At 36.6% G+C, this 22,100-nt stretch overlaps 2 protein-coding genes across 4 annotated transcripts in view; both read right to left on the bottom strand.

Moving 5' to 3' along the window:
- sardh (sarcosine dehydrogenase) overlaps window positions 1-4,208 on the bottom strand; it is a 45,711-nt gene extending 41,503 nt beyond the window's left edge. For 2 of the 3 annotated variants that reach the window (XM_056736311.1, XM_056736313.1), the window contains exons 1-4: window positions 4,087-4,208; window positions 2,604-2,930; window positions 2,057-2,235; window positions 727-906 (exon numbers count right to left, since the gene is read on the bottom strand). In XM_056736311.1, the coding sequence (XP_056592289.1) occupies window positions 727-906; window positions 2,057-2,235; window positions 2,604-2,930; window positions 4,087-4,147 (747 nt within the window). In that variant the 5' untranslated portion in view covers window positions 4,148-4,208. Of the gene's footprint in view, window positions 1-726; window positions 907-2,056; window positions 2,236-2,603; window positions 2,931-3,503; window positions 3,703-4,086 lie in introns of all 3 variants that reach the window. The other variant, XM_056736312.1, reaches the window with a different exon arrangement.
- Window positions 4,209-6,532: 2,324 nt separating this feature from the next.
- Window positions 6,533-15,610, bottom strand: cercam (cerebral endothelial cell adhesion molecule). The gene is made up of 12 exons (XM_056737403.1): window positions 15,239-15,610; window positions 14,412-14,522; window positions 13,940-14,057; window positions 13,613-13,747; window positions 12,951-13,155; window positions 12,683-12,802; window positions 12,521-12,597; window positions 12,310-12,416; window positions 11,908-12,040; window positions 10,577-10,704; window positions 9,403-9,606; window positions 6,533-7,803 (listed from the first exon to the last, which is right to left on the bottom strand). Exons 1-12 carry the CDS (start codon window positions 15,439-15,441, stop codon window positions 7,569-7,571), a joined length of 1,776 nt encoding a protein of 591 aa, XP_056593381.1. The 5' UTR covers window positions 15,442-15,610; the 3' UTR covers window positions 6,533-7,568.
- Between the last annotated feature and the right edge of the window lie 6,490 nt (window positions 15,611-22,100).

Below are 22,100 nucleotides of genomic sequence, written 5' to 3' on the forward strand. Positions count from 1 at the left end.
TTTACCCCAAATGGATTTTAAAGTAATGGATTCAAAAATATACTCAGAACAGTTGCAATGAAAACTGTCAAAAGGGGCTACACAGCATTTTAAAGCATTGTGTGTGAGACGCACAATAAAAGCTATTGCAAGTAACACTGTGCATGTACCGGATGGAGATTGTTACCCGTTTATATACAGATCTTTCTCTTCGTGTTTTAGGTAATCAAATACTTTGCCTAAATTTAATTAAAGAAATAAACTGTAAATGGTAAAATGTTTATAACAACTCCTATTAAATTTATAATCCATGTCAGAGCCGATGGTTAGTGGTTTGACATATGGCGACCAGAGTTCGAGTCCCGGCTCGTGGTCCATTCCCGAACCCACCTCCTCTCTCACCCACTTTGCTTCCTGTCCTTTCTCTCCTACTGCATTGATAAATCCAAAAAGGCCAAAAATAAATAGTTTAAAAAAACTATAATCCGTAACCTTTGCCTCTTGTCATATTTGTTTGAAACATAAAATTGCAAGTTACTTTGCGTACTTCTCTTTAAATGTTGAGTGACAGCTGACGTTTCCACAAAAACAGCTCAATTTAAAAATCACTGTCATGCTTAGCATTGCGATTTCATTCTTATACAAAAGAAGTTACTTTATTCATTGAGAGCTACAGCAAGCAAATAGATTCGATTTTGCAGAATAATTCAATAATCAGTGATTAAAAAGAGAGAAATGTAGACGTACAGTGGCCCCCCGTGCGGTTGACGCTCTGGAGAGGGTTGTGCAGGTGCCCGCTGGGTCCATGGTGCCATCTTTAGGTACATAGAGTGTGCCATAAAGATCCTTGACATTCATCAGTGGGTACAGATCTTTGGTCTCGGCTGGTGACAGAACATATGACTCGATGCCATATGCCTTACCAAGCTGAAACACAAACATTACGAGTAAACACCAGACAGAAATATAGATGACCTAACATCAGACTGAATTCAAGACTTGTTTTTATTGTTCATATTGATTTTAAGGGAGTAATCTTTAAAACAGATTTAAACAGAAGGAATTTCCTTCAATTAATCTCTCTACATGTTATATAACATCCTAAATATTTGTTGAGCAATGGGTGCTCTGTGAATTCTACAAAAATCTGCTGGGTTTTCTGGTGAGTGACCGATTCAGTCACATTTCATTTGTTAAAACAAAGCCCTTTGGAATACTTCTTTCTGATTGGTCGACTCTAAATTCGGCAGTCAAGTATTTACTGTATAAAGACCACTAAACTGTATGAATCAGCAGTTGTCAGAGGCAACCAATTGTTGCTACTTCATGGTTATTTTCGTCTCACAAAATAACATTTAAATCAATATTTACTTATTTTGAATATGTACGATAATAAGCAGGATAATGTACAGTCACCCAGACATTATTTCAATGTAACCCCCTCTGTTTGTGTTCTGGTCCTGATTCCATGACTTTCAAGATTTAATAAGTGATAAATGTACAGCCAGACTGTTATCAGTTATCATCACAGCATAAACCCAGACGGGACTTATTTTGCGATAACAACCGGCTGGATGTACATTATCCCGCTTATAACACGGCTTGATCTGAAATATTTTATAAACTCAAAAATCTTCCATGAGGAAAAACATGACTTAAATTCAACCAAGAACTCAACTTGGTTTATTATATAATACAATCTCATTTATGTTGTTAATTTATATCTAATCTTATTGTAAGTAAATTATTTGTAAGGTGATGCATGTTACCTGTTTTTGTCAGTTCTGATAATCTGATAATAACATTCTTTGTAATTTTGCGACTATTCAATCAGAATAAAGTATACCAGAGCGCCGGGCAATACATTTTGTTCATTTCTAACGAAGCCAATGCAACGGCCAAGCTTTTGTAGTTTGGTTTTGCACTTGCTGCCTTTCCATCATACACTGAAGCCGCATCAAACGCAACAATGCATGTCATAAACATGGCATGTCCTTTTTCTAGAAGCACTTTGTAGGTAGAAAACAAAAACAATTCGTTATATTTATTGTGTGTTTCTTGAGGGTGTGTGTCATACCGACATGAGCCGCTTGTATTCATCCAAACGCTGCTTGTTGGAAGCAATGAACAGGCCTCCATTTTGGATCCAGCCAGTCTCGAGGCCCGTCTCCAGCTCCAGCTCTGAGCTAACCACGTTGCGAGTGTGAGCCAACAGCTCGACTTCAGTATCGCTTGGTCTTAACTGCCACAAAAGTCCTGTGAAAGGGTTATAGAGTATCTTATTCAAAAGAACGAAATGCAGGTTGGGTCACATGCCAAACACATACGAGCTAAGACTAGTTGAAGCTCATTTGTGTTTCTGCTAAGCCCAAAGGACTTTGACTCAAGACCTCACAATCTGCTCTGAAAGTATTTTGTCAATAAACTTTCAACTAAGGTTGCAAGTATTGTAGGATATAAATCCTGATTCAGAGTTTCTCTGTGCCTTCAGAGCACAAAGCTGTTTTTGTCTTGCCTTGACACAAAAAACTAAAACAAATTGAGCGCAGGAAGAATATTAACTCTTGCCACAAAGTAAACAGACCAACTCTACTTTCAAAATCACTTTCGTCTTTTCGGAATACCTGCCGTGTGCCAGGTGGTTCCAGCGGTCAATCTGTCTCTCTCCAGCAGAACCACATTGGTCAAGCCCATTTTACACAGGTGGTAAAGGGTCTGGCAACCCAGGCTTCCGCCTCCGATCACCACAACATCTGCAGACTTTGGCAGGGGTTTGGTTGGCCCACTTAGGTGGTCCTCTTGTTTCAGGGTCTTCTCATAAGGGACGCTCTTCTCCGTGGTGTGTGTGGACTGGGAGCTATAGCAACGGGCAGTGACACGGCAGAGGGGTGAGAGGGGCCGCCGGCATGCCATCGCCCACCTCGCTGCAGTTCCCATAAAGGACATGGCCCCTAAAAAACAGCATTAAAAAAAAACATAACAAAAATGTACTTTCCTTTTAGATAGAATGCAGATTTTGACGATAACGCTGAAACTAAAGTTGTTTATTGTTTAGCTTTACAATAAGATTCACTTCAACAATATTAAATAACGCACAAGGAAACTACAATTGACAATTGGTTTAGCAGCATCTGCCAGCTTATAAATATACAGTTATTGTTAGTTCTCAGTTAACCAATATATAGAATTTGGCATTTTAATATGTAGACAATAACATTTATCAAGATAAAATCACTAATGTATTGTTATTTAACATTAAGCTACTTTTAACCTAGAACATTATGCTGTCTATCTTTGCTAAGGGTGTGTATATGCATTCAATGCAAAAATACATCAACCACTTTAAACCACGTGCAGAACAGCAAACCAAGCAATATTACAATATTGTGCATTTTCTTGCAACAGCTGGCAACACTTAAAAAACATAACATAACATCAGACAAACATAAACAAGCGGTGTGAAGTAGGTCAGGAGTCCAGTAATACACTTTCACGTTATAGTACAGGTAAGTTAGACTACTTACCGAGAGAGAAAGTTTGTGCACGTCCGATATGTTTACAAAATGCTTCCTCGAGAGTGTGACGTGATTATAAATGAAGCTTTCGTGCACAAATATGGCTGTTTGCTGCTGAGCATGTGGACGAACAGCTGCGGTGAACTTCAGAACTGCAGACGCGTCGCGTGCACACGCTCAATGGACACGGACGAGCGCTGCAACGTAACTTTTGAGGAATATAACAAAACAAGTGCTTTCACGTGTTGTATTGCCAACGTGTGTTACTTTTACGATATAATCTTGTAACGATATAAAGTTACATTATTATTTTATGCATAAAAATGTATAGACACAGGTAAAACGTTCATCGTTTCAGTAGACTATACTGCATGTTATGTCTACGACATTTTCGCCACGCAATCGCTATGCTTGTCTGGTTGTTGTTGTTATTATGCTTTTAGTTTTATAAAACGTATTAGATTACAATGAAACTTCCAAAAAGTTTAGATTTTAGATTTACATGTATGCATTTGGTGCGTAAGTGCAATAAACATATGCGTTTTTGTCTAGACAGCATTTCAAACACAATCAACGCATGCATATTGCTTACCTTTAAAATGAATAAATCCACCTCGTAAACAAATACACGCGAAACTGTTTTTCAAGACCATGTGTGCAGTGTAGTGCACACTGCAGAGTCAGTGCTTGTAAGATGACAAACTCTTGTGTAAATTCTCCACCCACTAAGAGCACAGATCAGATTAAGGGTGGACCCATTCTATGCTGTGAAAATAAAATACACATTAATGTTTTTTATTTAATTACATGCAAATACAAAATCGATTTCCTACTGTAAGTTAAAGTGATTGTTCACCCAGAAGTCTTTCTTTCATCCGCAGAACACAAAAGAAGAAATGTAATACAATGTTAGTCACCAAGACAGCACTGGACCCCATTCACTTCTATTGTACGGACACAAAACCAATGCAAATGAATGGGGTCCAGTTTTATTTTTCAAAATATCTTCTTTTGTGTTCTGTGGAAGAAGGAAAATGACGAGAGTGCGAGTAAATGATGACAGAATTTGTATTTTGGGGTGAACTATCACTTCACATATGTAACTGATAGCACATAAAGGTTGTCAAGCTCCACCAATGCTGAGAATAACTGGAGCAGAAAAAATCATCTGCTCTCGGTTTAACATGGCTATGCGTGGGCTTATTTGCCTCAAGATTATATTGAAAACATGGAATATAAAGATTAAATGCACAAGGTTCTAGTTACCATAACAATAAAAAATGCAATGTCATATATTGAAGCTAACACAGCTTTTATCAATCCTTATCGTTTAATAGAGTCTAGATTTCAGGTTTTCTTTTTAACAGACAATTATCTGTTCTTGTATAATATCAGCTTTTGAAAGAAACAACTCTGTACTTTGACCATTATTGGTTAGATTGTTTTTCCCTGATACAAAAATAACACAAACACTTGCTCCCAGCCCCACACAAACATGAAGTCACTGACCTCACAGGACCTTTCCTAACTGCAACAGCCAATCAGAAAAGGACTTGAGTGCCTCACCCCCCAGAATGAGAAATGTAACAACACACTGAATGGACAGCTACAATATTTGCTTACATATATATATATATATATATATATATATATATTCACAATAAATATGAATGTAAAAATCTATGTGAATGCAAAGTGGTTGCACAACAAGACAACAGTGACATCAGATACACACAGTCCAAAAACCAAATACATTCGATTAGGTGCTGAAAAGTGCTGTTTGCTTGCAATAATCACAGCCATTGATTCTGTGTAATTTAGGAGTTGATTCCTCACATGCATGTCTAGGCTTAATAGTGTTTTCAGCAGTAGAAACAGGGGTCAAAGGTGTCATACTTGCATGAATAAACCTTCAGGCAGGACGAGATGCTTTTTTAGGAATGGACAGAGACCAAACCCTTTTCCTTAGAGTAAAGGTTGATAAATAAAGATAATACCTGACCTGCATTTACATTCTTTTATATATCATTACAGTAGGTTATCTTTCATTTTTGTCTTGCAAATTCATATTTAACCAATAGAAAGTATTGAAAGAGCAGCCAACTTTGTCAACACGGTGTTTAGTTACTGAAAAAATGCATTTGCTATAAAGTGGCAGTATTGGAGATTCAAGCTTTCAGTCCAACACCGACAAAACACAACTTGAAATCTTGAAAATTGTTTTACATGTGTACGTGTATTTTGTAAATGTTTGATTTATTAAATTCATATATAGCACTTTCTGTAATTTTGCATTGTTGCAACTAAAGCAAGGTTACATACATATTGATGTTAACAGAAGCAAAGAGATGAAATTATTGAAAATATAGAAAACATTAATACATGATATCAGAACCAAAGGTATATGGACCATTTCTCAAGATGTTAAACACTGGTCCAGCAACACCTTTCTTTCATTTTTATTTATTATTTTATTTTAAAACTGACGTATATAAATAAATTGATTCTGTTATAATGTTCTGTTGGTTGTATTTTGTTAAAACACTTTTGTAGTATTATAAAACTGAAACCTTCCAGCTTTGTTTACGTTTTGCGAAGTGGTCTACATTGTAGAAACTGAAATTGTCTATATATAACGTTTATTGTCAGACTGTTCGATTCATAGTGCTAAATTCTTCTAAATATTTATCATGTCAATGCAAAAACTTATCATGTACATTTATAAACGTATTATGTATTAATTTTATTCATATATATCATTTGAAACTTGACCAGCCGATCTTAGGTCTATTGTGTTTGTACTTTAACCAATAGAGGGAGTTAGAGATCCATCAGAATTATCAGCTTGTATCTGAAATTGCCCTTCAAAGAGTATTAAGGAAGGCTTCTCACATGACATCATTAACATTTACATATAGTCATTTAGCAGACACTTATTTTCGCGATTTATTGTAGATAAATACAACTGTGCCAAAATGTAGAATAAATATGAAATGATTAAAAAGGAGATTTGAGAAACAATTACAGTGAAACTGACATAAAGACTATTTGTGTAACATTTAATGATGTAATGTTATAATATAATCCAAAAGAAATAAAACATATTTTCTGTATAAAGCATCCCTAAATGATGATGATAAAAAATATAAAACAAGCTAAACATTGTATACTAAGAAATACAAGATTCAAACATTTCCTTTTATTTTCAAAAAACACATTCGGTTGCTATACACACTCATATGATGCCACATCATTTGGTCTTGCTGTTCACTTTAGAGGGGCAAAAAACGAATGAGACAGACAAATAAATAACAAATAAAATAATCATAAAAAAATTAACATGATAAGCAAGACTGCCCCAAAATACACCTGCAACACACACATCATTGCAAATATCCAGAAATCTGTTTGATTGTCTGAGCATGATCAGATAGTAAAACACTAGAATAAGGAAAATCCTAGAATAAAAAATCCCAATGCACCATCATTGACCGAAGTGTAAAATATATTTTTTCATAGTAAAAAGAGAAAAATAATAATGTTTACTGTGCAAATATCTCTAATAAAAAAGAAAACGGAGATTTGAATGGGGCTCAATAGTGCAATGGGCTTTCTAGAGGAAGAATCATACTTTTTCTTAAATAAGAACTTTTTAGCTAATAAAAAAAAATGGTAACACTTAGAAAAAGGCTGTATACATTAACACTAGTTAAACACAACAACCAGTACAATAACAACTTTTGTTTACTAATCTTAGTTAAAGTTTATCATCTCGTGGTATAATTTATTACTAAAATACTCAAATTAATAACGCTGTAAAAAACATTATTGACACCCGATCCATAAATGTAAAAGTATAAAACCTTATTTTAAAGTGTTGCCAAAAATGTAGAATCTCTATTTAAATGTCCATTTCCAAGATTGTTAATTTCCAGGACTTTTCCGGACTGCAGATCCCAACTCTAAAATCCCTTGATATTTTCCAGGCTGTCCATGACTGTGGGAATTCTGCAAGTTGAGTCAAATACGCCCCGAATAAGAGCCGCTCAGTCAGTCTGACTCCAAGCCTGTGCCTCACAACTCATCCTTGTAGGTGGCGCTCTGCAGACCTGCAGGTGTCTGGGAACCCTTCAGAGTTTTATGCGACCCCCTCCAATCCGTACGTACGTTGTCATCATCCCACAGTGTGGACGTTTCAGTGTCGCTCACCCACTCTTTGTCCCCGGCGTAATGGCAGGGTTGCACCAGAAGGGGTTGTGTGGAGTACGCCAACAGATTCCGATTGTCAAAATGGGATTTGTAGTCTTCACTGGTGAATGAGAAGAAAAAACATTGGCTATGGTGAGCACAGGAAAAGGTCACCTTCACTTATCTATTTCATGGCTCTTTTGGATTTAAATCTGATGCTGTATCACTTTAGTATTTGTGCTGTGCGATCACGGCCCAATAAATGAATAAAATATAAATGACTCTCAGTAAAGAGCGGTAGAGGTACTTCAAGAAATCAGTGTAAGTGTGTCTAGTGTGCCAGCTGGCAGTGAGCCGTTGGCTGTGTCAGACATGGAAGGAAAGTAAAGCAGCAAATACATGCACACATAGCTACTAATTTCGCAGGAATGCAGAACGGGCAGAGCAGGGCAGAGCGTTTAAAGGGTTCCCCAAGAGTGAGGCGAGAGCAGCACGCCGGTTTCTGTCAGAGAGCCGGGGATTGCTGGAAGTGAATAAGGTGCAGAGAATACAGCTCTGATCTGTCTCTGTGGGAATGAAGAGCTTCGGGCTGGATGTGCCAAGCAAAATGAACAAAAACCAGAGATGAAGTGGAAATTGAAGGGAGGTTGGCATCGAGCCAGCCTGAAGTGCACACACACTGTTTCTTTCTTTGGCTTGTGCCTCTATAAAAGAACTGTCTCATACAATTACACAGAAGAAACTACACATTTAGATAATATGTAGTTCCGAAACAAAACAGACCTAAAACAAGTATTAACTAAATTTATGATTAGCATAAAAACAAATGCCAAATGGAAGTAGGCCTATATAAGAAGGACATTTTTATTTGTGTTGCTATATTCACGAGTAGGCAATGATTTGGGGTTATTTTGCCCCCACAAATGTTTTAATACATGATACATTTCAAATACATTTAAACTGTTATTTGCTTTTTGCTCTTTACCAAACAATATTTTATAAATAAAACATTAATTTAATTTGAACATTTGTTCGCAGAATTAAGTTCCCGCAGAAACCACAAGAAAATGTTGATTCTTCAATAAACAAAAGCAAAACAAAAAAAAACATATAAGCCCTAGTTCCATAATGCATGGGGAATGAATATGCATAGTTGACAAATATAATGTAAATGTGTCCTTTGGTGTGAAAGCAAAAATGTAAAAAACAATATATCCTTTTACACTATTCTTATTTGTATTTATAATAAAAATACAATAAGAGAGATTTATCTTCACTGTTTTTTCATCTTCAACATTTTTGCTGTCACATAGGACACATCTATGGTTTTATTGATGCCCGTATATAAAAATAACTATTATTTCCACATATTATTATAATAATAAATGTAGTTTAAATGTATCTTTCTCCTCAAGTCTAAAGGTTTAAAAAAAATCAAAATAATTAACCTAACATCATCATCTTTACTGTCTTCCTTTTTTTAACAATTTGCTCTTTTGGTATCTGACTTTGGTATCTGACTTCTGACTTTCGAAAATAAGTAGCAGCTATGAATGCCAGGAATGAACTCAGATTTGTCCGTTAACGTGGACTAACAGATTGGATTCTTGTCAAATCAAGACATAAACAGCCACATTAACCCATTTCACATCTTGCACTTTTCCCTTCAGTATGTCAATACCCTGACAAGAACATTTGAAAACATGAGTGTAATACTCACTTGGGATGCTTGTCATACATGATGGGAAGAAACTCGTCCACTGGAAGCATCTTGGATAGTGGTTCAGCATTGAGAAGCTTCTGAGCTCCCTGCAGGCTGATGGCATAAGACAAGGTCCAGTAAGAGTAGCCGGCGTGCACCAGGTTCCTCACGTTCTCAACTGCAACTTCCTCTTCAGGGTTCACCTGCTTCCTGCCCAGGTATCTGTGAAGAAGAAATATTATACACAACACATTAAACTGGGCTAATTGAGGAGCTGCATGTGTGATGCAAACTTGAAATGATATGCGTTTTTACAATTTGCAGAATCATTTCCTAGATTTGAAGGCGCTATGAATTCAGATAATCCCGTGAAGATTCACTCTACAACACCTCATTGACTACGTTTACATGTGCAACAATAATGTGATTATTTCCAATAATAAGAGTTAGAACTTAATCGCAGTAACATGTTTACATGACACGAGTTAACCTCTCACTCAATGCCGTCCTCCGGATGTGTTTCGTTATTCGGCCCTGTGATAAATACATTAAAATGATGAAAATGACTCCGTGGCGTTTGTGTACACTGTCACCGCGTTCGTGCTGTTTCTATATGATGATAAGAAGCAGATACTGCTAACAGTGAGTTGTGTTATTGGTTAAACTGAAATGAATTTGCACTTAAGGTGCGTGACAGAAGCACATGCGCACTTTGGTCAGAGCAGCACAAATGCGATTAAGGTGTTTACTTCATGTTACTTCGATCACGCTTACTGCGATTATGAGCTTAATCGCATTATTTAGATCGAATGATTACGTTTACATGAGGTAAAGTTTAATCGCAGTATTGCACAAATCCTACATGTAATTGTAATTGCATGTAAACGTAGTCATTGTTAAAAAGTAGGTGACATATCATGTGTAAGTACTGGGAAAACTTATATAGACCAAACTAACTTCTATCTCTTTTCTAAAAAAAATTATAAAATAAAAATAAAAACCTTAGCTTTGTATACTGTGGTAGACTATATGAGACCAGTTTTACTGCGCTCGTGCTTTTTGTTGTTCTTACGTTGCTCCAATTGCTTCCATTGTCTACCTCAAGTCGTGTTGGATAGAAGAGTCTGCTAAATGACTAAATGTAAATGTAAGTCATCTGATTCACCGTGTGATAGACAGGTGTGTAACTCACATGATGTCCCAGTCCAGCTCCGCCTGCTCCACCTCCTCCATCAGTCTCATCAGACGTCGCTTGAAGTTAGCTTGGAAACGCACGTCATCCTCAAAAATCAGCGCCTTGTCTAGCTGCATGTCTACCATCTGTTGGTAATATAGGACAAACTACATTTGAATTATTATTTAAACTACCATTACACCAAAAATCTTACTTTTTTAAACTACTGAAAGTTTAAGCAGGACAAGGCTCTACCTATTTTTGTTTTCCACTTTTACTTATAATTTATTTAATTAAATGAATGTGTATATTATAGGTTGTATGCGTTTGGTTTTTAGTTACATCACAGACATAAATCATGATTTGCAACTTGCTATTTGGTTGCAGTATTAAGGGGAGGCATTTGATTGGAGAAAAATCTATCAAGTGCAGCATGAGTCATTCATATTTTTACTCTGTTTTCTATTTAACAAAGGATAAAACTACAAAAGTGTGTTATTTATTAATAGTGAATTATGTCATCGCAGTTTATCCCAGTCTGGGTTTAACCTATAGAAGCTGAAAAGTTATGGTTCATAAAAATTAACTTTGTAGAATATTGTTCTACTAATGTTTGACAACCAGAATATTGTTTTCATTACTTCTTGACAGCAAGTGAAATGTTTTGCTTTATTACATGACTTGTTGGAATGCTTCATTCTGATTGGCCAGTTGCGACATTTGCAGGTTCGTTATTCCCAGATAACAACCGCTCAATACTAATAACGCATGGTAACCCATACGTAGCATATCATTTTTAAATGTTTTTTATTTGATCTTTTAATAAAATATTTGACATTACATTTACAAATGATTAAACCAAAATGCCTGTTCGCGACATTTGAAAGTCGTTTCATATGTCGTTCAAAAATGTAAGTTTCTTAAATATTTAAATTTTTGTGTAAGAAAATGTAAGTGTTTTTTGTATAGATTTGAATTATGAACATGGCACAGCATTGTGATATTACTTTGTATCGAGATACTTCAGCTGGTATAGTATCGTAAGACATGTTCATGGTACCGTGACAACCCTAGTGGCAAGTAGCCTTGTAATAAGTGGGAAAATGTATAAGCAGCTGGCTGTTATCGCAGATAAAAACCCCGACAGTGTGATCAGGACCCGACGCGATAATGTGCCGGCTGTCTGTACATTATCATTTACCTAAAGGTGTGCTTGCGCATCTCATGTTTTAAACGAATGTTTCTTAGTTTTACAATACATTTTTAGTTTTTTCTCAAGTTTCCCAACTGTGTGTCTCTGTTTGTTGTGTATATGTCTGTGTGTGTGTGTTCGTGTGTGTGTCACTGACCTCTTTCCAGATGTAGTAGTGACTAAGGAAACAGCCCACCTCTCCCTTCGTCAGTGTTCGACCAGAGAAGGGGTCATAATAACCAGGTAAGAGATCAACACCTAGAATCTTAATTTCGCTGCTGTTCAGAGCTCTGCACAATTAAAAACATAACGTTACTGACCTCACTTTAACATCACTAGTACAAAAACTAAGATCACAGAGCAAGATTTCTTTAAAGAACAACCATTGCAACCGCCTCACACAAAAAGCAACCTCGCTTCTGGGCTCTTCAAGTAAAAAGATCTTATTTCTTCACCCCACATACTGCTTTGAAACCCAGATTACACACACATCACCTTTTCAGCAGTTTTTTATCCATATATGAACATTTCTTTAGTGCACTAACTAAACATAACTTACGCCCCATCTACAGCATCCACTACTTTAGCATCGATCTCAAGCTCATACAGCGACCACAACGTCCTCTCCCTTCGGTCTGTACGCCTGCGCAGGTTTATCAAGTAAATCTAAAGAGCACAAAATCAAAAAGTAATGATCATTGTAGCCTAAACAGTTATATAATTTGATTATGGAATTAACGAGTGAGATATCAGAAACGGCTTGTCTTTACCTCATCAAAGCCCATGAACTCTAACTGTTTGGGTGGAACATGGACATAGCGGGAGACGTACATGGGGGGCCCGAAGACTGTAGGAGAGATTCGTTCATTTAAGACAACACAACGATTAACAATGATTCAATGATTTAATGATGGTTTGCCAGTGTTACTTACTCAATGATTCCAGGTACACATGGATAAAATTGATCTGATCGTCCTCCACTGTCTGATGAGGCTTTGCAGGTATGTTTGTATACCCATAGCGCTCCTTGTTGCACAGATACATCTGAACATCTGTTAAAGCAATGAAAATGTTTATGTATTTGTTCAGCTCCAAAGCATTCCGATTTATAATTTTACAAACTTTACAGTCAACAGGTGCAAGTTTATCTTGCATAATTTACAGAGATAGTTTGGAGCCATCCAGAAGGGGGCGCCGTACCAGACACTCTGCACGAAAAGGCAAAAACGATGATGTCGTCAAAGGGCCATGAGTAGTCTTTGTGAGGAGGATGGAAAGCTAGTTTCCTGGTGCCTTCTTTACGCAGATCCAGTAGAATGGTGGAGTGGACCATCGGCACAGGGTAGCAGCCCAGTCTCTGACGCTGCTTTGTGGGAAAATATTCAGCGGTGCGACGGTAGTAGCCCTGCAATAGACAAAAATCTGACACTTAAGAGAAAAGTTTCAGAGAATAACATCCTATATTTTGGTCCATTGCACAGCTGTAAAGGTCCTGTTTATGAAATTTAGCTGCATCTAGTGGTGAGGTTGTGAATTGCAACCAATGGCTCCTTACACCCACCATTTTGAAGCACTACGGTGAGTGACACAGCACTAAGATGCATTCTCTCAATAGATCCTCCAAAAAATGACACACTGGACCTTTAAAAGACTTGGAGCATAGTGGATGTACTGTAGAGTACTTTACTGTAAAGGTGTTCATTTGTCAGGCAGCAACAAAATACACTGCATACATGCTTTTGTGTTACACTTAAAAAACAAAGTAACACATGTTTGGAACAAAATAAGTTTGTGATCATTCACTTTTGGATAGGAAACCTCCCTTTAGACAAATCTAACACCTTCAAACTTTTGAGTTTTACCTGTGGAGTGATACCGCACCAATAGTTGGAATACGCTGACTGAGAGTCCAGCATGGGGGCAATAACAGACTTATTCTCTGCCATCAGGAGATGAAGTGTGCTTGGGTTGGTCAGGATGTTATCTGTGTCTGAATACTGCATGAGAATAAGAAAATAAGTCAACAGCAACACATAAAGAAACAAATACATATTAGTTTGGTGTTTCTGTGATTTGTCTGTCAGTGTAAATTTGCGTAAAATATCTGTTAACTTTATGCAACATCACACATTTGAGTATTTTTGTAAGATGTAAATGTGTGATGTGTTTATGTTGAATCTGGGTCCTACCAGAATATAGTCGGCCCAGTGCTTCTTGGCAAAGTTAAGCGCTGCCTGTTTGAGCTTCATAACATAATCATAGCGCCCATTAGTCCAGTGCTTGGGTCCCAGCTCACCCGCATAAGACCTGTGGAGATACAAAAATGGAACCAAGCTTCACTAAACTGACTGACACCTTGGATGGGACTGGGTCTGGCCTGTTAGTTTTTACAATTGATCTGTAATTACTGTAATTCAAACTTGTGAGAGGGAGTTTCCTCACCCTACACAGAAAATCATATTATATTGTATATATAAGATATATACTGTAGGCCTTGCATTGTATAATCCAATGCATTGTCATAACCACGACTATTTCATACACTTCCTTATATAATGCCAATTAAATCATTTTAAATGAAGCAATTATAAGGCATTTAAATTGAACAGTACAGTAGCAGTATGTATCTGCGGTGTGCATGTTTTGTAATGGCCATCTCACGTTGGTTTATCCATTGGTCTCCATTCCACATGGTGATACTGTGTCTGCATGACTGTAAGCCATTCTCGAAGGACTGCAGTAGTGTTGTCAACGTTGTGATCTGTCGCAGCCCTATGAATGTAAAGATCATATTAATAAGCAAAATAATAAATACATCAACAAAAAGAAATGCTTTTTGAACATTTACACTACACTCTTCTATATTATGTGAATTAATGTCGTTTTATATGCTATATTAAAGTACAGTATACTGTATATGTATAATGCTTTATAAAGATATAAAGGATAAAATGCATTATAATTCTTCATAATGTGTGTTGTAATGCATTATATGTAGTTGTAAAGAATTTTAACCAATTTAAAATGTGTAGTGTAACAATGAATTGCTAAGAGTTAGAATGTATTAACTATAATAACAATTATTTATAAGACATTCCAATGCATTAAAAGGTGCATTGCAATGCTTTAAAACTTCTTTTATAATGCAACATGCTTCAAGAAAAGTGTTACCAAAAGTTTCACTCCCGTTCACTTTTGATGGTGGAAACACATTTCTTTGTATAACAGTTGAATCATGCATTCAGTACAGAATATTTTAGCCTATACTAATATCTGCAGAAGCGATCAAACCATCAATAATGTGCATTAAAACGACAGCAACCCAGGAAACGAGTAGTTGGGGGAAGGGGATCTGTTGCTTTTAGGAGAAAGTCTTAAGAAGTCAATGGGAGGAGTTGATGGATACAAATAAGATTGACCCTCTGACATTGACAAATAATAAGATTTGTCGATCATCAAGTTTAAAGCGCAGGGATGAAGTCACCTACCAAATAGATATGCGCTCTTTGGGATAGTTTAATCTCTCGAGAGCTCCGAGGTAGTACGGTAAAGAATGAGCGGCGTTTCGGGCGATTATAGCTATAACAACCGTGGGCGGCTGCATATTTGACTCCTCGGTGTAATTCTCCTCTGAAAAGTAACATTGTGCCACCGAAAGAATGGTCCAGATAGATATAATCCAAGAAAACATGGCTGGATTTCGACGGTCAGCGGCGTCGTTGCACGAACGGTCCCATCCGCGTCAGCAGCTGAAGGAAAGAGGGTCCTTCCCTAAACTTTACTTCACACACTCCCCCCAAACTCTCCGTTCTCCCTGAAGAAGTCAACGTGTTCTGTTCTCAAACTACTTCCGTATGCGGAGATCTTTCCTCCGAACTGGAACATTTTGAAATGTGAAGTGAAACAATGTAACATGACGTTTAGAAAAGTTACAATGTTTCAAGAAAGCATCTCGGGGAATTTGTACATTTCTTGAACGTAAAGCATTTGAGAAGGAATGTTGGATGAGGGCATTTGACGCTCTTTTGGGGGTCTTTCGTCGCCACCGAAAGAAGGGATGAAATGTTGTCTTTTTTGCTATAAACTGTCTGATGATACTATAATGAACGCGCATTTTTGGGCACCTCTGCATGTTAACTCCGAATTCCTAATCTTTTCTTGTGACTTAAAGAAAAATCGGAAATGATTTATTTAATTGCAATGATGCTTTATTTGACATTGTTTTAGCCAACATTCTGTGATTATTTTACAACACGTCGTATTCTGCTTTATTTATGCGTCGGTTCAAATAACAGCCACGGGAGGGATGTGTTGAGCTTGATTCACAAACAACACCCATAAGAGTTTTAAAGAGACAGTCCACCCAAGAATGAAAAGTATGTCATGAGTTACTCAAGACTAAGTAGTTCCTAACCTATATACATTTCTTTGTTTTGTTGAACACAAAGAAAGATATTAAGAAAATGTTGGCAACTGAGATTTCTGGGGTATTTAACAAATATGTTTGGTCAAACGTGTCCCGGAACTGTTTGTATTCCCAGATTCTTCAAAATATCTTCTTTTGTGCTTAACAGAGCAAAGAAAAATATGCTATATTCGTTCCTTCTATGGTAGTCAATGGTGCCCCAGAAAACTAAGTTCTTAACATTCTTACAAATATCTTTCTTTGTGATCAACCAAACAAAGAAATACAGGTTTGGAACAACTTGAGGGTGAGTAATTCATGACAGAATTTTCAATTTGGTTTGAATTATCCCTTTAATATGTGTATATTTACTGTTGTCTTACATATATTAAATAGAAAGTTTAAAATAATTGCAGCCTCTAGTGGACAACCTGATACTACAGTAGAATACACTCAAATGGTAAAATATTGCTTTGTGATGAAGTGTTATCTCTATACTTTCTTTTAGTGTCTCATGTTTCTGTGAATTAAATTTAACCAAAGCTCCATAAAACCACATTAATTCCATCTTAGATCTTGTACTGGTTGCTTCCTTACAAAGGAAAGTAAAATTGATCACAGGCTGTCCACTCTATTGAGTTCTTGCCTTTATGAATGCAGACACACTCATCGCAAGTGGGCAAACTTTAGACGGTGTAATCGGTAAAGAAAACAGCGTGGCCTGCAAGACACAAAACAAAGAGATGAAGGTGAAAACTACATTTAGAGGCTTTCAAGTGGCCCTCTGTCATTGGACAGTGCCGTTTTCTGTAACAATTAAATGAGCAGTATTCTCTGGCCTGGTCCGGAGACTTGGGTCAAAGGGAGTGTCGTTTCATGGTACTCACACCTACCCCTCCAACCCCTGGCCCTCCGAGGGCAAGTTCCCAGCGCCTTCAGCGCAGCCGACCCTGAGAGAGTTCACCAACGCCTAAACTAACTTTTCACTGCTAGGTCAAAGGTCTGAAGAGCAGGGCAGCAGGGTGTGGCGAAGGGTCGAGGGCACACAAGACATCTAACTGGTCCAAATATTTATACCAAGACGGTGGGGGCCATTTCCCCCCTGTCAACTTTGATTAAGCCACTTTATTCTATGCCTAGTGGGGGGTCTGCCATAAGCTTATGGATATATGAAGCCATGTGGCATACAAAGTGAATGGGGGCCGACATGTCCATTGGTCCCAGCACCACCGCAGACTCTTTACCGGGTCAGTTAAAATCCCTCAAAGGGCAGCTGCAACACTCTGGGAAAGCCTCGAACTTCATCCAGCGTGGCAATAATCAATAACCATGTTCCCATACAGACGTCTCATGGCTCATCAGCTCAATAACTGTCACCGGCAGTCCCACGGTCAGCTCAATCGTGCAAACTTACTCAGCAGTCGTGACATGACAGCCCAACACTAGATGAATGATCTTTTGGACAGTTTTTTTAAGATTTACTGAACCGGTTTTGGGAGGAAAAGATAATGGATATACTTGGAATGGAAGACGACTCGCAGAGTAAATCTGAATTATTAAAAATATATGTAGATACTAATTGTGAAATGAATAGTACATATATGCAGTAAAGTACAAAATATTTTACATGTGTATCTATTAATACATGTATCAATAACTGATGTAGGAGATTCCAAAAATATATAATATTGACTGTTTTAGTTTTTGTTATTTTTTGTATACATGTATCCATATGTGAATGAATATATTATGTTTCCTTGGATGGCCATATTTGCTGTTTTTCAGGAGATATAAAAAACACTGTACTTTAAAATGATTAAATACTGTGTTGTCAAGGTTAACAATCACTTTTAATTTTTACAATTTCATTGGTTAGATATTTACAAAACCCAGTGACAAATTTAAAGGGTGCTAATGAAAATCATTTAAAAATAATGAAATATAGAGATACAATGTTTCAGAAGGACAACAGCGTTACTATCATATTTCTGCATATAGGATACTGTAAAATGTAATCTACTGTATGTATCGTGGGCCTGTCACAATATCAGATTTTTACCATGGACAAAAAATCACCATAACAATACAGATTGTTTTATCTATTTTTTTCAATAATTAAAAAAAATAATTATGATGTTACTCAAATTCATTTTTAAATATGTTTTCTGCACGTCTTTTGGTTAATTCATTATATTTAAACTCCAAATACATGTATGGAGAGAGAGAATGTGTAACTATTGTTGCAAAATGTTTAAAGTTTCAACCACTCATAATAAAAGAAGGTGCTTCAGGATGCCATAGGATACCCTTTTTTACCTAAATGGTTCCTTAAACAACCTTAAACATCCAAAGAAATGTTCTTTGGGGTGAATAAATGTTCTTTAGATTATGAAAAGTTAAGAAAAAGATGGTTCTTTATAGAGAACATTTGCCTGAATGGTTCTTTGTGGAACCAAAAAATTGTTCTTCTATGTTATCACTGCAAGAACCTTTTAAGCATCTTTATTTTTAAGAGTAAAGCTATTGGGGCAGAATTATTGATCATATTATTATGTGTTACCACTAATTCAGACGTCACTGTTATTCATAACATGTTTTTTGTAATAACTGGTGTATTGTAACACACCACTACACAACAAAAAAGATTTGAAACTCTTAAAAAAGGTGCTTCAAACGGTTGTTTGATACCATAGAAGACCCTTTTTTGCCTAAATGGTTCCATAAAGGTTCTTTGTGGCAAAATAGGTTCTTCAGATTGTGAAAGGGTAAGAAAGAGATGGTAGAACATGGTTGTTTGTGGAAGAATTTTTTTTCTTCTATGGCATTGCTGTGAAGAACCTTTTAAGTGCCATAAAGAACACTTTACTCCAAGGTTGTTATAAGAAAGATTTCTTTCTTTCCTTTTTATAGGCTAAAGAACCTTTTTGTGAAACAGAAGTTAATTGTTTCTTATGAAAAAAATAATGTTTCCGACTATGGTAGTCCCGGAACTGAAAATGAAAATTCTTCCAAATATCTTTCTCTGTGTTCATCAGGAAAAAATACATTTATAGAGGTATGATATAACATGAGGGTGAATAAATGAGGACATCATTTTTGAGTGAACTATCATCTTAAGTTTGGTTTTGGTTCAGCCACATCTTTTCTAATACTGTATACACTCTTAAAATAAAAGGTCAATTGCATTGCATCATGGGATAGCGTACACACAGTGTTGTAGTTTTATACTACTATACTCCTGCATTTTGGCAAATGTAGTTGGTCACCTTTTCATGCACACATAATGTGGATAGGATGCAAGCTATTCAAAGCATAAATAAAAGAAATATTTTAAACATGCCCATTACCTTCTCTTTCAAAGTGGGTTCTGTGCTCTGTACATTTCTTACACTGTTCTGTCTTTGTTGTGGGTAATGTAGATAGACACATACATCTAAGAGATGGAAAGCTATTGGGAATGTATTGATAGTCAGAATGGATAAATTGACCGGCAGTCCAGCCATTGGCAGGTGATGCGTTCCCCTTTGGCCTATAAAGCAGGAAGACACGAAATTGCCTCTGTAAATCTATAGCTGTTGTAGTTCTTCTGTTGTTCCATCAGAAGACTGGAATTCTAGTTCTGTTTTACACTCTTATAATTCAGGCCTTTTCTGCAATTTAAATAATAATGTTCTCTCTCGTTTTTCTAAAGCGTTTGTAATGTCTCACTAAAGGTCTGAATATTTTAACACACTTCTGACATCAATAGGCTTTCCAAACTCAAATGCATTATTTTATACTATAGAACACATACATCCTGTGTAAGTTTATCTTTCTTTTACAGCACATGGATTCTGAAGAAGAGTTAATCTAGGAATCTAGGACTGCAAGGATATGCCTCCTGTTGAAAGAAGTCATTATTCTACAAAGTCTGATTGGACCAAATGTATTTGTCAACTTGATAGGATAGCTTGATGCACTTACCATAAGGTATGCTGAAAACCCATTTTAATTCCACCCAGAGGCTGTAAATGAACATTGGAGCTGATTTGTGGGTTCGATCCCATGGAGCACAGATACTGATAAGAAATGTATAGACCAAAAGGCAGGGTTGGTGATCCGGTCCAGAATTTTTTTTGTCATGTTGGTTGGAAATCTCTTTCCGTCTTGATAGCGATCAAGAAATATAGTGGTCAAATAATATTTTTCTATAATTAAATATCTTCTGTGAAAGGCGTAGGACCAAAAAATGTTCGTCCAATCAAAACGTTCTGGCCGAATACTGTGACTGGTCATGTGTACATTTTCAGCCAACGTATTTTGCTTTCCACTGCGCAGACATCACACGTCATCAGTGATGCAACACGCTCACGTACGCTGTGTCAATTGTGTTTTAATTGTGTTATGTTTATTTACAGTTACAGTTTTTTCCACTCTAGTACAATTTTCATTCATCAATGTCTATTTATTGCTTGTTTTTTTGTTGTATAACTAAATGTCTGATGTTTTTGGTTCTTTACATTTTTATTTTAAGGGAAACACTTGAGTCCTTATATTGAAAAAGCGTATTTTTATTTACTTAGTTTGCTAGTTAGTGCTACATCTTGAATGAGTACAGATAACTTGAAAAGTAAGATATTTCAACTAAACTTTGTCCAGATCTTTGTCTTAGGTCCAGATAACTTGAAAAATGTGTTCAACTGAACATTTCAAGTTGAACATACTTAGAAGATTAAGTAAATAATACTGAGTCAAAGCAAAAAGATAACTATAAATGTTGACAGAACAATTTTTTACACTGTTCTCTATTGCTCTCTAACAACTTAAATTGTCTCATGACCATCTAAGTCCTCTTAATAGTTGAAGCCAACTGTCTCTAAATAAACAGTCCAAAAGGTGCCATTTCAAAATAAAAGTACTTCATTGAGAACTTTTCTTTTGAAGTTCTATTTACCGTGTTTTCTGGACTTTGTGAATGGGCATTGTGAGAATGATATACTCTTAACTTACAAACTAATCAGTATACAATTCAAAAGCCTTAGCGTCTCTTGTTGTTTCAGTGTAATGTGTTGTGGTGCGGCTTTGTTAAGAGTACTATTGAAGTGTGTATTTAAGGCCCTGGGGCTCTGTGAAGCCTACAGCAGCCAATGAATTTCCCTATAGTCTCTTTAACCTAAGTCACCACTGCTTCTCTTACTGTCCGTGTTGCTTGGCAACCAGGCAGCCAAGTGAAAGAATTTGTGTGTTCTTTCAGCGGGGTGGGGGTATGAGGAGTAAACTAGAGGGTCGAGGAGAAAGTGAGAGTGCAAAAGATTGTGTAAAACATCCTCTCCCCCTCCAATCCCTAGTTTGCCAACAAACTATGGGACACCGGAAGTTCGCAAGTAGGGTCCACACACAAGAGCACATACAGTGCCACACTTTTTTGCCGTTACATTTTCTTTAATACTGTCATTAAACAATCAACACTTCAATATGTCCCCCATATTGAGGATTGCAATATGTTCAAAATGTACAAGTTTGCCTCTCTGGGAGCTTATTCAAATAAGTTGTAATAATGTAAAACTTTTAAAGCTGTATGATAAACAGTTACAGTGATATTTTTCTTAACTAAAATTTAAAAACAATCCCAAATTCTCAGCTAAAAATGAGCAGCAATAAGTGAAACGCTGCCCTTTAAATCTGATAGCATACAAAAATAAAGCTTTTCATTTAAACTGCACATACATTGTGGTATTGATGTCATAAAGATGGCCAAGGAGATATCCTGGGGCTGTTGTTCGTACTATTTTCTTCTATAATACATCCAGCTCAGGCAGATACTCCATACTATTTACAGATTGCGCTTGTGTGAAGAAAATCAATAATTCAGACGGAATAAAGCCAATGGCGAGCAGTGAAATATAATCTGTGATAATCGTGGCACGAAGAATATTGTTTTATTGAAAACAAGATTGAGTCATTAT

This window comes from Triplophysa dalaica, chromosome 22, assembly GCF_015846415.1.
Source record: "Triplophysa dalaica isolate WHDGS20190420 chromosome 22, ASM1584641v1, whole genome shotgun sequence".
In the NCBI taxonomy this organism is placed as follows: Eukaryota; Metazoa; Chordata; class Actinopteri; order Cypriniformes; family Nemacheilidae; genus Triplophysa; species Triplophysa dalaica.

What these genes read in the sequence shown, in the direction of transcription:
- cercam (XM_056737403.1), bottom strand. Translation starts at nt 15,441, where the DNA reads ATGTTTTCTTGGATTATATCTATCTGGACCATTCTTTCGGTGGCACAA. An exon ending in GGTGCGGTATCACTCCACAG is followed by an intron (nt 13,156 to 13,612) that starts GTAAAACTCAAA and finishes TGTCTATTGCAG; the next exon opens with GGCTACTACCGTCGCACCGC. An exon ending in ACTACTACATCTGGAAAGAG is followed by an intron (nt 10,705 to 11,907) that starts GTCAGTGACACA and finishes TATTACCAACAG; the next exon opens with ATGGTAGACATGCAGCTAGA.